The sequence below is a fragment of the Heterostelium album genome (genome assembly GCF_000004825.1).
Source record: "Heterostelium album PN500 unplaced genomic scaffold PPL_scaffold2, whole genome shotgun sequence".
Taxonomy (NCBI): domain Eukaryota; phylum Evosea; class Eumycetozoa; order Acytosteliales; family Acytosteliaceae; genus Heterostelium; species Heterostelium album.
In genome coordinates this window covers 1,358,644-1,376,998 of record NW_008805064.1, presented here as the reverse complement: position 1 = coordinate 1,376,998, position 18,355 = coordinate 1,358,644, and the positions used below count along the sequence as shown (strand labels likewise).

Here is an 18,355-nt window from a genome sequence, read left to right as displayed (position 1 = left end):
AATATATTTATCTACAGATAATATAACTTCTCTCTATATATTTTAAAAATACAGTAACTATTTTAGGAAAGAGTAAATATATATTTAGTAAGAAGAAATAAATAATAATAAAATAAATAATGAGCCAATCCAATCTTGATAATACCAGTGTTGGTAATGATGAAATTGGAATTGTTGTCACTGATGTAAGTTTTTAGATAGGCAATAATTATATTAAAAAAATATATTTATTAATAATTATTTTTTTTAAAAAAATTATAGGTTGACAATAATACTATAAATATTAGATATAGAAATAATGAAGGTGATGCTCAAAATCATTTGACACCTCCAGCTTCTCCATCACAACCAGGTGATCTTGAAAGACATCGCACTCCATTGTCAGAAATTGTGACATTGGATAGTATCGAAGACACTCAAGCCGATGACGAAGTTGATTCCGACTATACAGACTCTGAAGATGAAGACAGAGAAGGTGCCGATACCATTTCCAACGAAAGAGGTGATGTCGAGATGCGTTCGGTCAACGATGACGGTGATAAAAATAAATTGGAAAGAAAAGAGTCGAAAAAGATGAATCATCGAAGAAATAAATTGTCACTGCCATGGCACACTCTAGAGTTGACTTGGGACTACGCCAAAGTTATGTTTATTTGCGCAATCACTACCATCATTGGTGCTTTTGTAATTTGGGCTTTCTCAAAGCCAAACTATGTTATTCACAACAATGGAACTTTAAAATATTTCCATCAAGAATCGATTGCCATTTTGGTATGCGGATTCTTTGTTTCTGGTCTTACCATTTTCACATGCATTCAGTTTATTGCAATTTACGGTTTAAAAAGAGCGATCGATACAAAGTTTTATTTGTGGGCATTGGCTGCCTTGGCACTCTTCACAGTAGTTCCATGGGGAATGTACGTAGGTAAAGTTTCCTATTGGTATTGGTTAGGCGATGTCATTCTTTTGATTCTTGGATACTGTGGACTTTGCTTTGTTATGGGATTCCTTGGAAAGAAGTACCAAACCACTCAAGAACGTCGTAGAAATGCTTTGGCGTTCCTTGGAACCGAAACATTGGTATCAGCAACCGCACTGCTCTATGGTATGTTTTTCATCCAAGTTTACACCAACTTTTCAGACTATGCCAAAATTGTATGGCGTCTTGTAATCCATCCAATCTACTTTGAAATATTCATGATGATTCCAGTCCGTTTGTTGGTCACAAAACAAATGGAAAAGAAAGGTGTTTCAATCATGCATTCGCTGGCTGTTGTCCATGCACAAGCTCATATTTCAACATTGGGTCGTATGATGATTTCAACCATCAATGAAATCGAATTTACAATCATCTCTGTGTTCCTTTTGAATATTGGAAAGTTAGTATTCCGTTCATCCGTTCAGATTCGTGATAAATATGCATCAAGAGTTTTGGAAAAAGTAATGGGAACTGAACACAAAGAATCAAAAAAGTTTGTGCGTGCTGTCGGTTTATTTACCGAGATGATCATGGAGAACGCCTCCATTCCAGCTTCAGCCTTCATGATGTGGTTGTTCTACGATCGTCGTGCTCTCTTCTTCCTTCCCTATCCATCTGGTGGTAGTTTCACTTTTGACGCCGCAGTAATCAATGTTGTCATACAAATTGTAATTGCCATACCATTCGATATCATCACACTGATCATTAACGAACGTTACTTTGGATTGCCATTGGAGAGAGCATGGAAGAAGATGAGAGAGAAGTGGTTACCATTCTTTGGATTCTTGATTTATGGTGTTATCACAATGGGAATGATCGGTGTATTATGGATGGCTTGCAGATTGCCAAGATTCATCACATGCAAATCAGAAAATGTTTGTGATTGTATGTATGTCTCGAATTGCGATGAATTCATCAAAAACAACCTAAGTTAAAATAGCAATCCCCAACTATCACATCTTCATTAAGTTAATCCAACAAACTCAACCAATTCACAAGACTCATCAAATTCAACATCTGGAAGTTAATCTTTTTTTTATTTAATCACTCACTCATTCGCACTGTCGAAATCAACCAACAACAAACACAATTAATTCACCAAACAATCAACATCCAAATGGAGCATTAGTTAGTTCTGATAGTTCCTTTTTTTCACAATCATCAACAAAATTTTTATCAAAGCTAAAACAAAAAGAATTCTTAGTGATTCAGGCAAGATATCATTAGAAAATATCAATTTGTGGACCTTGCATCACCAATCAAAAGTTAAAACGCACCAAATTTGGCTTGTAAGGTATTCAACATTTTACTTCACCACACTCCAAGTTGCAGTATCTGGTTGATCTAAATTAAATCTAACAATCAAACATCAAAAGGATCACCTTTGTCAACCCACCATTTTTTTCACATTCAACAACTACAATTCGATTCCACAAACCTCTCACGATTAGCTTTTGGTTAATATGACAATCACAACTCGAGATAAAAGATTAATCACCTCTTCGGTATCAATAGATTAAAAATTAATCATGATTTGTGTAAATTGTAAAATAAAACCCATCTCTTATTTAATGAAAAAAAAAGTAATCTATATAACATGTGAGCACCAGTTAATTTGTGTTTGATTTCAAAATAAACTTATCAAATCAATTAACACATCATTTTTAATTAATACCAAAGTTGGTTTAAATATAAATTGCAATCATTTTTTAAATTTAATCAAGTTTTTTTTTTTTTTGTTGTTTAATTTTTTAAAGAATGATTAATATTAATTCGATCATTAAATATTAAAAGAATAAAATAAAACGATAAATTGAACTTGGGAGAGGGGTGCAATTTGAGAAGAGGATGTACGGATGATCTCTTTAAACAGTGATCGTGGCTTTTCTATCAAAAATTAAATTTTTGCCACTGTGTTTGAGCCATTTTTGGTATTGTCTATTGCTTGAAAATCCAATCTATTGTTCTGATTGGTTGTGTCCTTATAAAGTTGATACTTTGTGTTTTTTTTTCAGGGTCTCAAAAACATGTCACCACAAAGTGTAATACATAAATTCAAAAAAACTGCAAATGATTTTCAAAAAATTTAATTAAATTTAAATAAAATTTAAGAATTTCAGGATCTTTAAAAGGGTAGCTTGTGAATCGTTCTTTTAATCAGTTATCAATATTGAAGCTATCTATATCTATCTATAAAGTCTCACTTCAAAGTCACAATAACGAATAATCAAAAATGTTCAGATACCAATCAATCCTTTTAATTCTTTCACTCATCTCCTTGTGCTATGGTCAACAAGAATCAACAAGTAAGAATTTAAAAACATGTCGTCATCTTTTGAACGATAGCAAAAAAAAATTATTATTAACCATCTTTATTTTTATTTATTTCGGAACTCAATTTAGTGTTGAACAAGGTTTACACTGGTGTTTTCACAAATACTACTTTGACCACTCCAGTTCCAACCAATTTGTCTGGTAGTGTCCAATTGATTTTTGCTCCAAATCCGCTTGACTCTGATTCTGTCGCCAACGTTACTTTGCTTTTCATTGTAGAAGGTATTATTCCAAACACTCCATTGAATAGAATTGAGATTCATTCAAAAGCCAATGTCAACAGTGATGGTCCTCTCTTGAGAAGATCATACCCACTTGGTCTTAACGTTGGAAGCACTTTTGTTGGTAACCAGCTTTACTATATGTCTCAGATTGATGGTCAAGCATGGTATAACGCTCTCCAAACCTCAACACCAACCAATGGAGTTTACATGATCGTTCAATACCAACAAGTTTGGCAGTTACGTGCCCAGCTTACATATTCACATTGTCTACCCGAACCAACTCCCACTCCATCGCCAACTGAAACACCAGCAACCACCACTGGTTGTTCAAACTCTTGCACCTCTGCTTAAAAAAAAAGTAGAAAAAATCGATAACTTTACCAAAATAATCTGGTGAAAAAAAAAATAGATATTTATTTAAAAACATTTAATACCACATTATTTTGTCTAAACCAAATTTGCATTTCTTAATAATTGCTAGTGATGAATGGTTCACCTAACTGTCTTTGTACCTTGAAAATTTGTTATGATCTCAAATTAGTTTTTTTGTTTTTGTTTTTTTTTTCATTTTCAATCAATTTTCAAAGATTCAGGTCAGCCATGTATTTTTTTTTTGTTTTTGAATTTGTGACACCAACTGAAAACCCAATAATTGTCAATATATTATATGATCAGATGTGGAGAGTACATCTCAATAATATATTTTAATTCTAATTGATTGAATCCCAATCAATTTAAAAAAAAAACAATCGAAATCAATAACGTGGTTGATAGGATTACATTGGTTTTTTGGAATAGTTCCCAAAATGTATAAAATAAAGTTCATTAAGAGAAAGGTAAAAAAATATCAAGTAGTTTTTCGATTATATGTGAGAGTGAGCAAAAAATGTTTTAACACCAAAGTCAACAATTTTTATGTTTTTTTTTTTCATCAAAACAATTCGCTTGGATGATCTTCAAAATCTATGTTTTTTTCATTTACAAACTAAATTACATGCACCTTTCGTTTATCTATTTTTCGTTTTTTTTTTTTTTTTTTACTTTTATTTATTAAGTGTCCTACAACAACAAAATATTTCAAAAGTTCCTTTGATATAACATTTGATAACATAATTTTGAAACTTCTTCAACTGACCCAGTATCGATATTGACATGTAGGACGTCAGGCTCTTCGGATTCACTGGGTTCCTCTAATGCTTGGAATTGACTGGTGAGTAGTGATGATGGCATGAAGTGACCTGAACGAGCCTGTAGTCGTTCAAGTATGACTTCGAAACTTCCTTTCAGATATATAAACATGATTCCAGGATTGTCTTTACGTAGAATATCACGATATCTACGCTTCAATGCAGAACAAACCAAGACACCTCTTTCATTCTTGTGTGATAGACTGAACGCAACATCGTTTAGTCTAATCAGCCAAGGTAGTCTATCGTCATCGTTTAAGGGTTGACCAGATGCCATCTTTAAAATATTGGCACGTGGATGTAAGTCATCACCATCTATAAATTTACATCTTAATAATGCTATAATTCAATTTAATTCCACGTTATTATAAAGTTCCTTTTAAAGAATAGAATAAAAAAAAGATTTATTTATACTTTTTTTTTGATCAAAAAAAAAACAAAAAAAAAAAAAAAACAAACTCAATCTTATAAATTTGATGAATTATATTGTTTTTTATTATTCTTTTCTTTTATTTCATTATTTTTGAATTTTATTTGCTACATACTTGACAATGAATATCCAACTACTGATTTACCTGAACCTGAAACACCCATAACAACAACACAATGACATGTTGTTACTGAAGATTGTATTGATGGCTCTTCTGTTGACATTTTAATTTATCTTTAATTACAATGATAATTAGTATATAATATTTACAAAAATAATAATAGAATTTTTATATATAGTAATATGACAAAAGAGAGTGTGTCGAAATTTGTAGAATAAAATAAAGTAACGTTAGTGAAACCACACATTTAAAATCATCACTTTTCATTTTATTTTTTTAATTTTTAATAATTGTTTTTTGTCAACTTCACCATTTTTTTTTAAATTAAATTATTTTTTTTGATTTTATTATTATTAATTATTACTTTATTACTATTTTATAGATCAGTGTACACATTTATATTTATATTTATATTAAAAACGAAATTATAGAATGGAAAATCTTAATAGAGGTGGATTTTCTTTTGATTTATGTAAAAGGTAACATCATCATCATCAACACACCGCTTGACAAGTGTATGATATAATATCGATAGCATATTAGTTTGTAAACAGATAGATCTATCATATAATATTATATACAAAAAAGATTGTATTAAAAAAAAAAACAAAAAAAAACAAAATGTTAACATTTTTATTTTATTTTTTATTAAAGAAATGATATGATTGCAAAGAATGGTATGAAGATGCCAGGATTCATGAAGACTGGTACAACTATTGTTGGTGTTGTCTATGCTGATGGAGTTGTTTTGGGTGCAGATACTCGTGCCACTGAAGGACCAATTGTAGCCGATAAGGATTGCGAGAAGATTCATTATATAGCAGATAATATCTATTGTTGTGGTGCAGGTACTGCTGCCGATACAGAGTATGCAACTGCTCTGATCTCATCGAAATTAAAGTTGCATCGATTGGCAACTGGCAAGCAAGTACGTGTCGTCACTGCACTCACAATGCTCAAACAGATGCTCTTTAAATATCAAGGACACGTCAGTGCCGCCCTTATTTTGGGTGGTATCGACATCACCGGACCATCACTCCACACCATCTACCCACACGGTTCAACCGATCAACTTCCATTCGTAACCATGGGTTCTGGTTCTTTGGCTGCCATGGCCGAACTCGAAGCTAACTTCAAACCAAATATGACTGTAAGCATCAATAATAATAATAATAATAATTGTGAAAAAAACAATATATATTATTAAAAATTATTAACTTTTTTTTTATATTATTTTTTTTTATTATCAACTTATCTGTAGAAACAAGAGGCAATTACATTGGTTGCAGATGCTATAAAGAGTGGTATTTTCAATGATTTGGGTTCAGGTAGCAACGTAAATATTACTGTACTTACAAAGGAAGGTGTAGAAGTTTTGAAGGGATACGAAAGACCAAACGAACGTAAATACAGAAGCAAACCATACATTTTCAAGTCTGGTACCACACCAATCCTTTCAGAAGTTAGATTACCACCACTCTCCAGCAAAGTTATCATTGAAGATGTGCCAATGGAGGTTTAAGAATAATTCATTTTAGGGAGAGTTAAGTGAACAATACCGATTAGCTTTATCATACATCATCACCACCTTTACATACCAACCAACCAACCAACCAATCTCTCAATAAAATAAAACAAATAAAACTTTGTAAATCATTTTAATCAAAAAACAAAAAAAACAAACAAAGTTTGCTATGCTACTCTTGATTTAAACAGTCATCACTTCAAGTAATTACATTTATAAATAATTATATATTTATTTTGATTATTATTATTATTATTATTATTATATACATTTGATTAGTTCAACTTAATATGATTGATGTAAAATAACTTTGCAAACTAAACTTTTTTAAATTAATCAAAACTGAATTCGTCAGCCATTTGTTGTTGTTGTTGCTGTTGTTGTTGATATTGTTGTGGTGGTATTGATTGTTGCTGTTGTGGTGGTCTTTGTTGTTGCTGCTGCTGCTGCTGCTGCTGCTGCTGCTGCTGTTGTGGTGGTGGCATTGATTGTTGTTGTGGTTTTGCTTTCTTTAAACCATTGGGATCTCTGTCATAAAGTTTATTACCCAAAGCATTACCAAACACTCTCAATGCTCTCTTTCTAGCATCAGAAACAGCTTCCTTTCTTGAGTTCTCTAAAGCTATACCTTTATTGTTATCATCTTTTGTTCCAAAACCGACATCATCGTGAAAAGTACCATCTTTCAAAATGATTCTAACAGTTGCAGATGATGCAACTCTCCATCTATTATTAACATTCTCACACTAACATAAAGAAAAGAAAAACGATAAAAAAAAAGAAAATGTTAGCAATCTTTGACATGCCTGACAATTGGTGATACTAAAGTAAACATACAAATTCAGTATTTACACTAATAATCTTTGAAGACCATCCATTGAAACCGAATATTCTATTGGCGATCTCTATTGCTTTCCATGACTCTAAATACTTCAGTCTGGTGTTACTTGGACCTGGTCTCTCTGATTTATCTTCTTCAGGCAGTGGTACCATCAGTGAATTCGACATCATTTCATATTCTTCTTGTGAGTATGGTACCGCACCAAATATTCCATTGTTGGCTTCCATTTTCTATTGTTTATTTCTAAAGAGATATATATATATGTTAAATAAAATGATTACAAAATTAATGTTCAAATTTCCATCATATATAAAACTACATTTAAAAAAAATTCTTAGAAAAAAAATAAAATTTTGAGCAGAAAAAAAAATTTTTGTTTTGAAAAAATAAAACAATCAAATTCATTTACAATTATCTGTTTACAGATAAATTCGACAACAGAAAGAAAAATCATTGCTTTTAACAAACTTTACTGTTGCTCAAAAGAATGGAAATGATAAATCATTAAAGAATAATAAAGATCTTAAAAACTTAAATTATAACTTTCCTAATAATAGATATTTACAAAAATGAATCTGAAAATAAAATCAAGAATAAAATTAAACAAACTTCAATTCTGCATTTTTTGACCCCAAACAACAGAGTGTTTTGTTTATTTAATTTCGAAATGCCTTGTAAGGTACAATAAAAGTTGTGTTTGAATCAAAAATATTTGATTATTTCAGTTTTTTTTTAATCTTGAAGAATTCTTTGAAGTGGTGAAACATGACAAAAAAAAACCAAAAAAAAAAAATTATAAAAAAAAAGTAAGTTGGAACCGCCTCAAGACCGCAAAGTGTATCCCTCAAAGTTCTTACAGATAAATTTAACAATCCTTGTGAAAAAAAAAAAACCACTGAAACGTAAAAATTGTTTTTTTGTGTTTTTTTCAAGGGGTTAATGTGTGTGAAAGTGATGCTATTCAAATAAAAAAACAGATTTTTGTTATGATAATTAAAAATAAATAATTATTTTTATTTTGGGCAATGCACACTTTCAGTGCAGGTATGAATAGTTTTGAATAAAATTAATTTTTAATTAGAATTTTTTTTAAAATAAATTTCTATCGACGTGATTGATTTACAACACTGATCAGTTTGCCAAACCTGTTATTATTTATAAACACATCATCGCTATTATTAAATATTTGACTACTGTAAAATGCATAAAGCCAATCTTATTGTTTTAATCTTATTGTTTGTACCATTGGTACTCTTAATCGTTTCATATTCTTCATATTGGTATGTATTACTGGCGCTACTACTCAACAGTTTCAAAATTTAAATAAGTAAAACAATATTTATTAATCAATATCAAAAAATAAATTTAGGTACAAGGTCCAAGATGAAGATAACAGTGACAATTACACTGCTCTAAAGTCAGACAAGATCAAGGTTTCCACATCTTCCACCTCTTTTACTTCAAGTTGGAAGAGAGCATTCGGTGATGATGAAGGTTACAAGAACACTTTGAATATCTACAAGGCTTCACTTGCATTTGCCGTCATTGCCTGGATCGTCAACGTCGTTGCCGTCGTATTTGTTGTATTCAGTCTTTTGGGTATTCTAGGAAAGATCCCATTACCATTGGGATTCATCACCAAACTCCTCCCAATCCCAGTCTTTGTTTTGTGCGTAATTTCATTGTTTATTTTTGTCGGTGTACCATCGGCCATGATGAAGGATTGTAAGAACGTCACACTCGATGATATTTGTGAGGCTAACGAAAGAAACAAAAAGTTGGTCGGAAGTGAAAATGGTGTCAAGTGGGGACCAATCGAAGGTTGGGCATGTGTTGTCGTTTCCGCTGTCTTCTCCTTGGGTGCCTCCATTGTTTCAATGATGATGGCCAGCTATTAAATAGCTCCAATCGTAACATAAACAATATATATATAAATAAAACCTTTTTTTTAAAAAAAAAAAAATAATAATAATTTAATTTTTATTTTTAATACACAAATTTATTTATTATGGTGTCGGATGTACACTGTTGTTTGTCTTGGTTAGATGAGTTTCGAGTTCGCTTCTACTGAAACCAAGTTTTTCAAAGAATGGGAGTGGCAACTCCACTGGTGACTTTGTTATGGCGTCAACTGCAACGACACCTACTTCGACAAGTGCTATCGATTTGAAAGTGGAACCAGTTGGTTGGTCGAAATTGTGGTTGTCGGCATTCGCTGGAAAGTCTTGGCTGCCTATAGGCACTAAACTACGTACACGATGACACATCTTGAAACCACAACGCTGTTTCTCAGTGAATCCACTCTCTACTATCAGATCATCGAACAGCTCACCACTATTCATGTACTGCACCGACAAATCTTTGATATACATTTGTACAGAGTAAGGTCTGCTCTTGTCAGGAAGTAAGTTACGCTCTGATAATCCCAATTGTCTCAGGCAATCAACTCTTGCCTCTAAAGAAATGATAACACTCGATTAGAAACTAATCATAATATAAATGTCGGTGTATTTTTGATGAATACAAACCATGAATAATCTTTATTATCGCTGCATGATCCAAATTTGACATATAGTTCAAATCATTAACATTAACCTTTCTTTGAAAAAAATGAAAGTATTTAGGAAGTGCTGTTAATTGTATTCGTGGTGTCATAGCTAATCAACATATATATATATAATATTATACAATTATATGATTTTATCTATTATTTTATAAATAAAAATATAATTTTTTTTTAAATGATAAATTAAAATTTTAATTTAAAAAAAAATTTTTAAAAAGGTGATAGGAAATTTTTTTCATTCTTTATTGTACAAAAATTATATAAAGAATGAAAAAAAAAATTTATATTTTATATTTTTGTATAATATAAATTTTTATATTTTTGTATAATATAAATTTTTATATTTTTGTATAATATAATTGAGATCTTTATTTAATATTTAGTTATCATGATAATGATAGTTGTAGAAAAAAAAAACAAAAAAAATAATTAATAAAAATAGATTATATTTAAAAATTATATTAAAAAATACTTACAAGTCAGAGTCTCTCTGGCTTGGCAGTACCCTATGTCTTATAAACTGGCTCACCAGTTTACGGGTACGCTTTTCAATCGTATTTGAGAAAATATGTAAATTTAGTTGGTGGAGGAATCAGTATACTTTCGTACGGACTTGAAGACATTTGGTCGGTAGGAGTGAAGAGCCATAAACAAACCTAGAACAAGAATGTTTCTTGATGCGTTGGAGTCTCGATTATACAGGAAACCATCTTTGGAGAGTACTTTTTTCCATTCTCTTTTAGCAACTGATTTGGATGTCTTTCTCGAGAGTTTAGTACTATGTGTGGAATGATGTCCTTGATCCGATTTGGTTGTCTTTTTCGAGAGTTCAGTACTATATATGGAGTGATGACCATAATAGTCGTAGGTCGATTGCTGTTCTTGCATGGAACCACCACTATTGAGGTCACTTTCAAACTTTGACAGATTCTCATAGTCATTTCTCACCTTCTCGTATACAGATCCTCGAGAGCTATTAACCTTTGGTTTAGATTCTGGTGGCCATTGAGCCTTTGGACCAGATACATGTTGATCAACCCGTTTAATAGCACTCAACAGTTTCATTTCCTGTTCAACGTATGAACCATGATGCACCTAATTGTTATAAATTAATGTTAATCAATGATCATTCGTTATATAATTGTTAATTGAACACTTACTCTGGAAGTACAGAATTCATTAACGGACACCACATTATAACCATGAGCCTCAAAAATTTTCTTGAGACCCTTGGAGGAAATGAAGGTGCGGTGACCTTTACTTGCATGGTTAAATGATGATGCACCCAAGACTATTTAAATAAGAAAGAAAATAGAAAACAGTTTATTATTAGTAAAAAGAAAAATTATTGATTTAAAACAACAACAATATGGTTATTATTATAGAATGATAATAAAAAAATAATAAAAAACAGAACTTACAAATAACACCTTGCTTCATTTCCGAAGCGGTTGTTGGTACTAATTGCTTTACCAACTTTGATTTGGACTGTTGATTCAATTTAAACTCTAATCGTCGCCTTTGCCTATGGATATTGTTTAATCTGAAATCTATATAAAGTTTCATTACCTCCCAGTTTTTAATGAAATAGTCTGCTCTTCCATATGCATTACCTATAAATGATTGGATTATAAAAAAATTAAATGAATAAAAAAAAAAAATTTGAAACAAAAAATTAAAATTACTTACTGTGAGGTGGCATTTTAGATTGAAACAATTTGAATTTCTCTTCCAATTTCTTTACTTTTTTAGAGTAACGATTGGATTTCCAATCATAATACTGTTTGACAGATGCCCGTCTCTCCTTAGAATCGGTTGAGTAGCTTACGTGAGAACTTCTACCTGGGTCGATGCTATAACAAATTGGGTTGGTACCATCGGTTGCTACTGCCATCTTGAGAGTTTCAATGGAGCGACGTTCCTTGGCAGTTCCGGCTTTTTGATACGGCAAATGTTGTTCTTTTAGTTTTGGCTCAAAGCGTCGAGCAACACCCCTGGTAATACTGAGTGAAATACCATCGGTACGGATAACCGGTGCGCTTTTCTCATAAATAGACACTGGAGTGAACCCTTCTTTGGATATCAACCAGGATGGCGAGTAGATTTTCTTTCTTTGTGGACGCTTGCTGATTCGTGCTTTGATATCATTAAGCTTGAATATTTCTCCTTGCTTAAGGAATTGATGGCAAAATTCAATAGCTTCAGTCACCCACTTGCTAAAGTCCGGACGCGATGGGTGAGATAAACATATTGCAACTGAATAATAGTTTGGTGTTTTGATAAGCAGGATCGGTACACTCGATTTAATCTCATCGGTGATGTTAAACACTTCGTATTGGGTGGCTGCACGATTTAAAAACAGGACTTGGGCGTTGAGTCCACATAGGAGATATATTTTGTGTTCACCAACCATTATTGTGTCAACCCATTGATTAATATTTTCCTCTTCTTCCGATGGAATGGAAAGTTCAGACAGGTTAATCTGTGGATATATATCTGTCATTGAGATGGTTGTGCCGATGGGAAGCTTAAATTGTACCTCTTTAACCATCTTCTTGGGGCTGACTCTTTTGTCATATACCCTTTTCACTTTGGCTGGTTGTTTGGCTGGTTGTTTGGCTTTTTGTTTCTTATTCGGAGTGTTCTCGGAAGGTTTGCCAGCTTGTTTCTTACTTTTCTTGGATTGTTTAGTTTGAGCAAGAGGTTTACCGGTGGGAGTCACAGATAGAGAGTCGGTAGGAGATTCGGTTGGAGGGATGGTAGGAGAGTCTATTGACAGTTCAGGTTTCTTCCTTTTTATGGATTGTTTAGAATAATTAGTAGGAGGTGAGTCGGTTGGAGGGATGGTAGGAGAGTCTATTGACATGGCACTTGGTTTGTATGTTGGCATGGCACTTGGTTTGTCTGTTGGCAAGGCACTTGGTTTGTCTATAGACATGGCACTTGGACTGTCTATTGGCATGGCACATGGTTTGTCTATTGGCATGGCACTTGGTTTGTCTATTGACATGGCACTTGGTTTGTCTATTGACATGGCACTTGGTTTGTATGTTGGCAAGGCACTTGGTTTGTCTGTTGGCAAGGCACTTGGTTTGTCTGTTGGCAAGGCACTTGGTTTGTCTATAGACATGGCACTTGGACTGTCTATTGGCAAGGCACTTGGTTTGTCTATTGACATGGCACATGGTTTGTCTATTGACATGGCACTTGGTTTGTCTATTGACATGGTACTTGGATTGTCTATTGGCAAGGTACTTGGTTTGTCTGTTGGTCTGGCACTTGGACTGTCTATTGGCAAGGTACTTGGTTTCTCTGATGGCTTGACACTTGGATTGTCGTTTGTAGAGATGGCAGGAGAGTCTATCGACATGGCACTTGGTTTGTCTGTTGGCATTGCACTTGGTTTTTTGATTCCAAATGCTTTAAAAAGATTGGCAAACGTTTTACATAGATCATTGTCCTCTCTATTAAAAGCCAAGTGCATCGATGAAATTGGATCTGACATAACTACCATGATATCTTTATGGTCTGTAACTTTGATGGGAAGTAGATTACTATCACAACTTACAACGGCTGGTGTATTTGCAAATTGTGTTGGAATATCTTGATTCTCGAGATTGGATGTTGTTGGTTCAGGAGTTGGTTGTTTGGTGGAAAATTTAATGTCGTGAACTTGTGGTTCCTTGAATTGAATCTTGATATCGTCTATATAAGTTGATCTATATTTCGGCCACAACTTTGCTAAATCTTTTGATTTACTGAAAAATCCTTCAGAAAATAGATCGACTGCCCATTGGTATCCTTGGAATTCATCTTTACAAGTCTGAGAGCATTCCTCCATAGGTTTTAGGTGTCTTGGACAGAGACGCTGTTTTTTAAATTGGTTTATTTCATCGGCAGTTGGTTTTTTCAATTCTAGCTCCTCTTTTGATATAATCGATCGGAGAGTTTCGATGGAGACAGCTTCTTTTATTGATATGTCTGGTGTTGGGACCGATGGTTTTAATGAATGGTTGTGAAATAGGTTTCGATAATCCAGGTCTGGAAATATCTTGCGAAGTCTATCCACATATCGGTCTTGAGTGCTATATACCCCAGTCAATTTATTGAGATGTTTACTAAGTAAATCGTCAATAAGAATAAAATGAGGTTGCAGAGATGCTGCAACGAACGGATCTGGGAAGCGTTGGAATTTAACGGATGGTTTGAAAAAGAACTTGCTATCAGGAGCATTTATAGATTGTAAAACATCCAGAGGTTTTTTTGAAATATCAAAAAGTGATAAAATAAATGCTTTAGACAGAATAAAAAAAAAATATATTAATTATTTAAAATTTAATAAATTAATAAAAAAGTTTAAACTTACCGTCACTATTTAAAGATTTTTTCGCTTTATCAACCTTACTCTTTGATAGAATATTATAGATTTTCAAAAACAAATGAAATGTAAAAACATGTTTTTGAATAGTATAGAAATAATCTTCAGAGATAACATTTGATGATAAATATTTAATATAATTTTCCAATGTGACTGAGAACTTTGAAGTTAGTGGTGTATTTGAGATTGATTCTTTGACAAAATTACAAAATGATTTGAGTAAAGTAATAGATAAAGATATATCGGATGATTTGATGTTTGTTTTGTTCAAAAAATTATTGATAAGATAATATTCGTCAAATGATGTTGTTTGTGGTGTAGTAGTAGTGGTTGTGGTAGTGGTAGTTGTAGTGGTTGTGGTAGTAGTAGTGGGAGTAGATGATGATGATGATGATGGTGGTGAAGATGGTGATAATGTATAATATGATGATTTATCAAAACTATTTGAATAAGATTTTGATTTTTTAAAAATATAATATAAATTATTCTTTATATTATTAATATCTATCTGAGTCTCGGTGGAAGTTATATTAATATAATTACAAAAATCTTCTAAATGCCGATCTTCTGTGAGTGGGTGAATGATCACTAAAGGTAATCCAACCATCCACAGATATTGGTGAGGATCTGGGGTTGTTTCCAAGGTTTCGTGGACTGGAATTGAGTTCTGGGTTACTGGCACTGGAGTTGGTGTAACTGGAGTTGGTGTAACTGGCACTGGAGTTGGTGTAACTGGAGTTGGTGTAACTGGCACTGGAGTTGGTGTGACTGAAATATCGATCATTTCCGAGTCACCAGGTCCAATTGAGTTATTATTATTATTATTATTATTATTATTATTATTATTATTATTATTATTATTATCTTCTTTTTTTAGTATTCTTATAAAAACTAAACAAAATATTATTTGATACTATAGGAATATATTAATATTCAAATTAAAATCAATAATTTTTTTATTGTTAGAGTAATACTTACTAATCGTTTCAGAATCATTATACAAATCTGAAATAGTTGATAGATGTTCTGTTATTCTAATATCTGTTGATTTTGTTTTTTTTAATTTTTCTATTGTTGATTTTATTCTATTATGTTGTTGATATTCACTTATTGATATATTGTATTTTGATAAAGTATCAATGTTGTTATTATTCTCTTCCTCCCAATCTTTTATTTTCAAGTAAGAAGAGGAGTTATTGGAAAATCTTTTGTAAATATTCTCTAAATTATTTAATGTGTTGGTGAAAAATTGTCTTCCACTATCCATGATTATATCTTTTCTAATTAAATCTGTAGGATTGACCATGGTTACAAAAAATTATAATTAAAAACAAATAATAATATTAGATATAGAATAGATAAACAAAAATAATAACTGTATAATAAATTTGAAAGATGTAATTGTTGTTGAGAAAAAAAAGTAAATTAAAAAACAATCAATTGTTCTCCATATTAAAATTGTTTGCAGGTTGAAAACTGTGATTTCAAAGTTTCACTTTACCAAGAATTGAATTATATTTCTAAAAATATATCATTCCTACCATTTTATTTTAAATTAAAAAAACATTCTAAATATATATTGTTTGAATCCCTCATTGCTATTTAATTCAAAAACAAATGATTAGTTTTTAAAAAAATTGAAAGATAATCAAAATTTTTTTTTTTTTTTGAACAAAACCAACAGAAAACAGACATCTTGATTCATTTTTCTAAAATATAGTTATAATTTTATGATTATTTGAATATTTATCAACAAAAAACAAAGATATTGATGAATAGTAATAAAGGTTACTAGACTATGACCACAATTCAGGTTATCGATACAAAAGATGTATCACCGATAAACTAGCAAATGTAGTCATAGATTGATTGAAAAGGAATAGATCTTTCAGTTGTTCACTGACCTGTTGTAGTAGAACAATGGATTTTAGACTGTAGAGATGTCTGCCTACGATAGTTCTGGTTGTCTAGCATCGTTTCAGTGTATACAATGTGCAACCAACGCGCCTAGACCTCAGTCATGTGCAGAACCACTAGCACTAATAATAACAATATGTTTACAAGCATTGATATGTATAGTTTTTATTATCATAAAAAGTGGTGAAAAAAATAATCAAGATCATTAATCCTTAAGGATAAGAAAAAGTTTGCAATCTTTGATGCACAGACTATATTTTTCACAGTATTGTATTTTAAAAAAATCACTATATTTTTCATTTAGAAAAACAAACATCAACTTTTTTGTAAAAAAAAAATTTGATTATCTAAACAAGAAGTAATTTTAAATTAAATATTTAAAAAGATTCTATTTTTATTAATTAATTTTTTGATTAAAAGTAAAGAATTTATTCAATTTAAAATTACTTCTTCTTTTTTATATTTTTAACTTTATCAAATATTAAATTTTAATCATGAATTTTATATCAGAACAAACTACTATTCAAACATCTTTACCAGATACTAATACAGATATTAAAAATATTTTAATTTCTATTAGTAACTATAAAACAATTTATAGTTTTGTTTTCTCTCAACATATCAATTATATTTATAAAAAATTTAAAATTACAACCAATCAACTCATCAACTTTGATCTAAATACAATTCCAGAAGAAATTTCAAATTTTTTAAAAAGAAATAAACTTTCAAATCACTCAAATTTAATATTAAAAAATTATAGAGAATATAATACAATAGATTATAATAGAGTTTTTGAGTTTTTAGAAGAGTACCTAGAAAAATCAAACGTAAATATAAACTAAAAATTTGTTTTTACAATTAAATATTAATTAGAACTTTAGTATAATATGGAAATAGATTGTTCTCAAAAAACAACTATGAAAGATATCTTGGACAAGTATGTTTGTTATTATATTAATATAAATTTTTTTTATTAATTTAATTGGTTTAATAAAGTATTACAATAGATTGTTTCATTTTGCCTTTTATAAGAGAAAATAAATATTTGATAAACTTAAGAAACTTACTTCAAGATAAATTCCAAAAATTATGTGCTTTAGAAACAACAGCCTCATCATAATAATAAATAATAAAATAAATAGACAATAATTTGTCTGTATCAAGATCTTCTTCTTTGTTATTTTACAATGGTAATAATATCATATTATAATATACATAAAAACATATAAATATAATACTTACAACTTTGATATAAAATTAGGAATTACTATACAACAAACACACACGATTGTAATATGTTTTTTTTTTTTTTTTTGATAAAAAATCATTCATCATGAAAATACTGTTTGATTATTTTTCTTTAAATTTCAATTCATTATGTTTAATTTGTTGATTTAATATATCACGACATTACCAGTAATGTCATAGAGGAAGTTACTATCTTTTTGATTTTTATTCAAAACAGGATATCCATTAGCATTAGATATTATAAAACTAGAAATCAACGATTAAATTGCAATTTAATTCTAGATATTATTATCTCTAAAAAAATATTAGGCTTCTTTCAAAATCAGATAGATCATATTAGAACATCTAAGTATGATCTGGTCAACTGTCATCACTATGATCGTGGCGAGATGCTTGAATACATCATCAAACACCAACAACACCCAAGAATCATGCAAGGTAATCACTCGATAGGAATGTTAGAGAGAGATGCCGTCGCCAAATTCAAATTCTCGTGTCTAACCGTGATACTACAATACAAACTTGAAACACCGTTAATCATAGAGGTCAATTCAAAAAAGTTAATAAAAAAAATAATTGTCTTTTAATATTATTATTTTATT

General features: G+C 30.8%; 8 protein-coding genes across 8 annotated transcripts; 5 read left to right on the top strand and 3 right to left on the bottom strand.

Annotated features, from left to right (window-relative positions):
* Positions 1–119: 119 nt before the first annotated feature.
* On the top strand, positions 120–2,007 carry PPL_01859 (uncharacterized protein; the record flags this gene model as incomplete). The annotated part of the gene is made up of 3 exons (XM_020572860.1): positions 120–185; positions 262–1,864; positions 1,949–2,007. 3 exons carry the CDS (start codon positions 120–122, stop codon positions 2,005–2,007), a joined length of 1,728 nt encoding a protein of 575 aa, XP_020436977.1.
* A 999-nt stretch (positions 2,008–3,006) lies between these two features.
* Positions 3,007–3,888, top strand: PPL_01858 (uncharacterized protein; the record flags this gene model as incomplete). Its single annotated transcript, XM_020572859.1, has 2 exons — positions 3,007–3,021; positions 3,394–3,888. 2 exons carry the CDS (start codon positions 3,007–3,009, stop codon positions 3,886–3,888), a joined length of 510 nt encoding a protein of 169 aa, XP_020436976.1.
* Positions 3,889–4,614: 726 nt separating this feature from the next.
* On the bottom strand, positions 4,615–5,378 carry PPL_01857 (gluconokinase; the record flags this gene model as incomplete). The annotated part of the gene is made up of 2 exons (XM_020572858.1): positions 4,615–5,063; positions 5,270–5,378. 2 exons carry the CDS (start codon positions 5,376–5,378, stop codon positions 4,615–4,617), a joined length of 558 nt encoding a protein of 185 aa, XP_020436975.1.
* Positions 5,379–5,707: 329 nt separating this feature from the next.
* Positions 5,708–6,797, top strand: psmB7 (proteasome subunit beta type 7; the record flags this gene model as incomplete). Its single annotated transcript, XM_020572857.1, has 3 exons — positions 5,708–5,754; positions 5,930–6,425; positions 6,537–6,797. The coding sequence occupies 3 exons, from the start codon at positions 5,708–5,710 to the stop codon at positions 6,795–6,797; spliced, it is 804 nt and encodes a 267-aa protein (XP_020436974.1).
* A 335-nt stretch (positions 6,798–7,132) lies between these two features.
* PPL_01855 (RAD52 family DNA repair protein) lies at positions 7,133–7,868 on the bottom strand (the record flags this gene model as incomplete). The annotated part of the gene is made up of 2 exons (XM_020572856.1): positions 7,133–7,546; positions 7,638–7,868. The coding sequence occupies 2 exons, from the start codon at positions 7,866–7,868 to the stop codon at positions 7,133–7,135; spliced, it is 645 nt and encodes a 214-aa protein (XP_020436973.1).
* Positions 7,869–8,841: 973 nt separating this feature from the next.
* PPL_01854 (uncharacterized protein) lies at positions 8,842–9,539 on the top strand (the record flags this gene model as incomplete). The annotated part of the gene is made up of 2 exons (XM_020572855.1): positions 8,842–8,921; positions 9,011–9,539. The coding sequence occupies 2 exons, from the start codon at positions 8,842–8,844 to the stop codon at positions 9,537–9,539; spliced, it is 609 nt and encodes a 202-aa protein (XP_020436972.1).
* Positions 9,540–9,647: 108 nt separating this feature from the next.
* On the bottom strand, positions 9,648–15,891 carry PPL_01853 (uncharacterized protein; the record flags this gene model as incomplete). Its single annotated transcript, XM_020572854.1, has 8 exons — positions 9,648–10,096; positions 10,170–10,240; positions 10,908–11,302; positions 11,368–11,498; positions 11,629–11,820; positions 11,897–14,173; positions 14,574–15,476; positions 15,564–15,891. 8 exons carry the CDS (start codon positions 15,889–15,891, stop codon positions 9,648–9,650), a joined length of 4,746 nt encoding a protein of 1,581 aa, XP_020436971.1.
* A 1,105-nt stretch (positions 15,892–16,996) lies between these two features.
* On the top strand, positions 16,997–17,625 carry PPL_01852 (uncharacterized protein; the record flags this gene model as incomplete). The annotated part of the gene is made up of 3 exons (XM_020572853.1): positions 16,997–17,332; positions 17,387–17,442; positions 17,538–17,625. 3 exons carry the CDS (start codon positions 16,997–16,999, stop codon positions 17,623–17,625), a joined length of 480 nt encoding a protein of 159 aa, XP_020436970.1.
* Between the last annotated feature and the right edge of the window lie 730 nt (positions 17,626–18,355).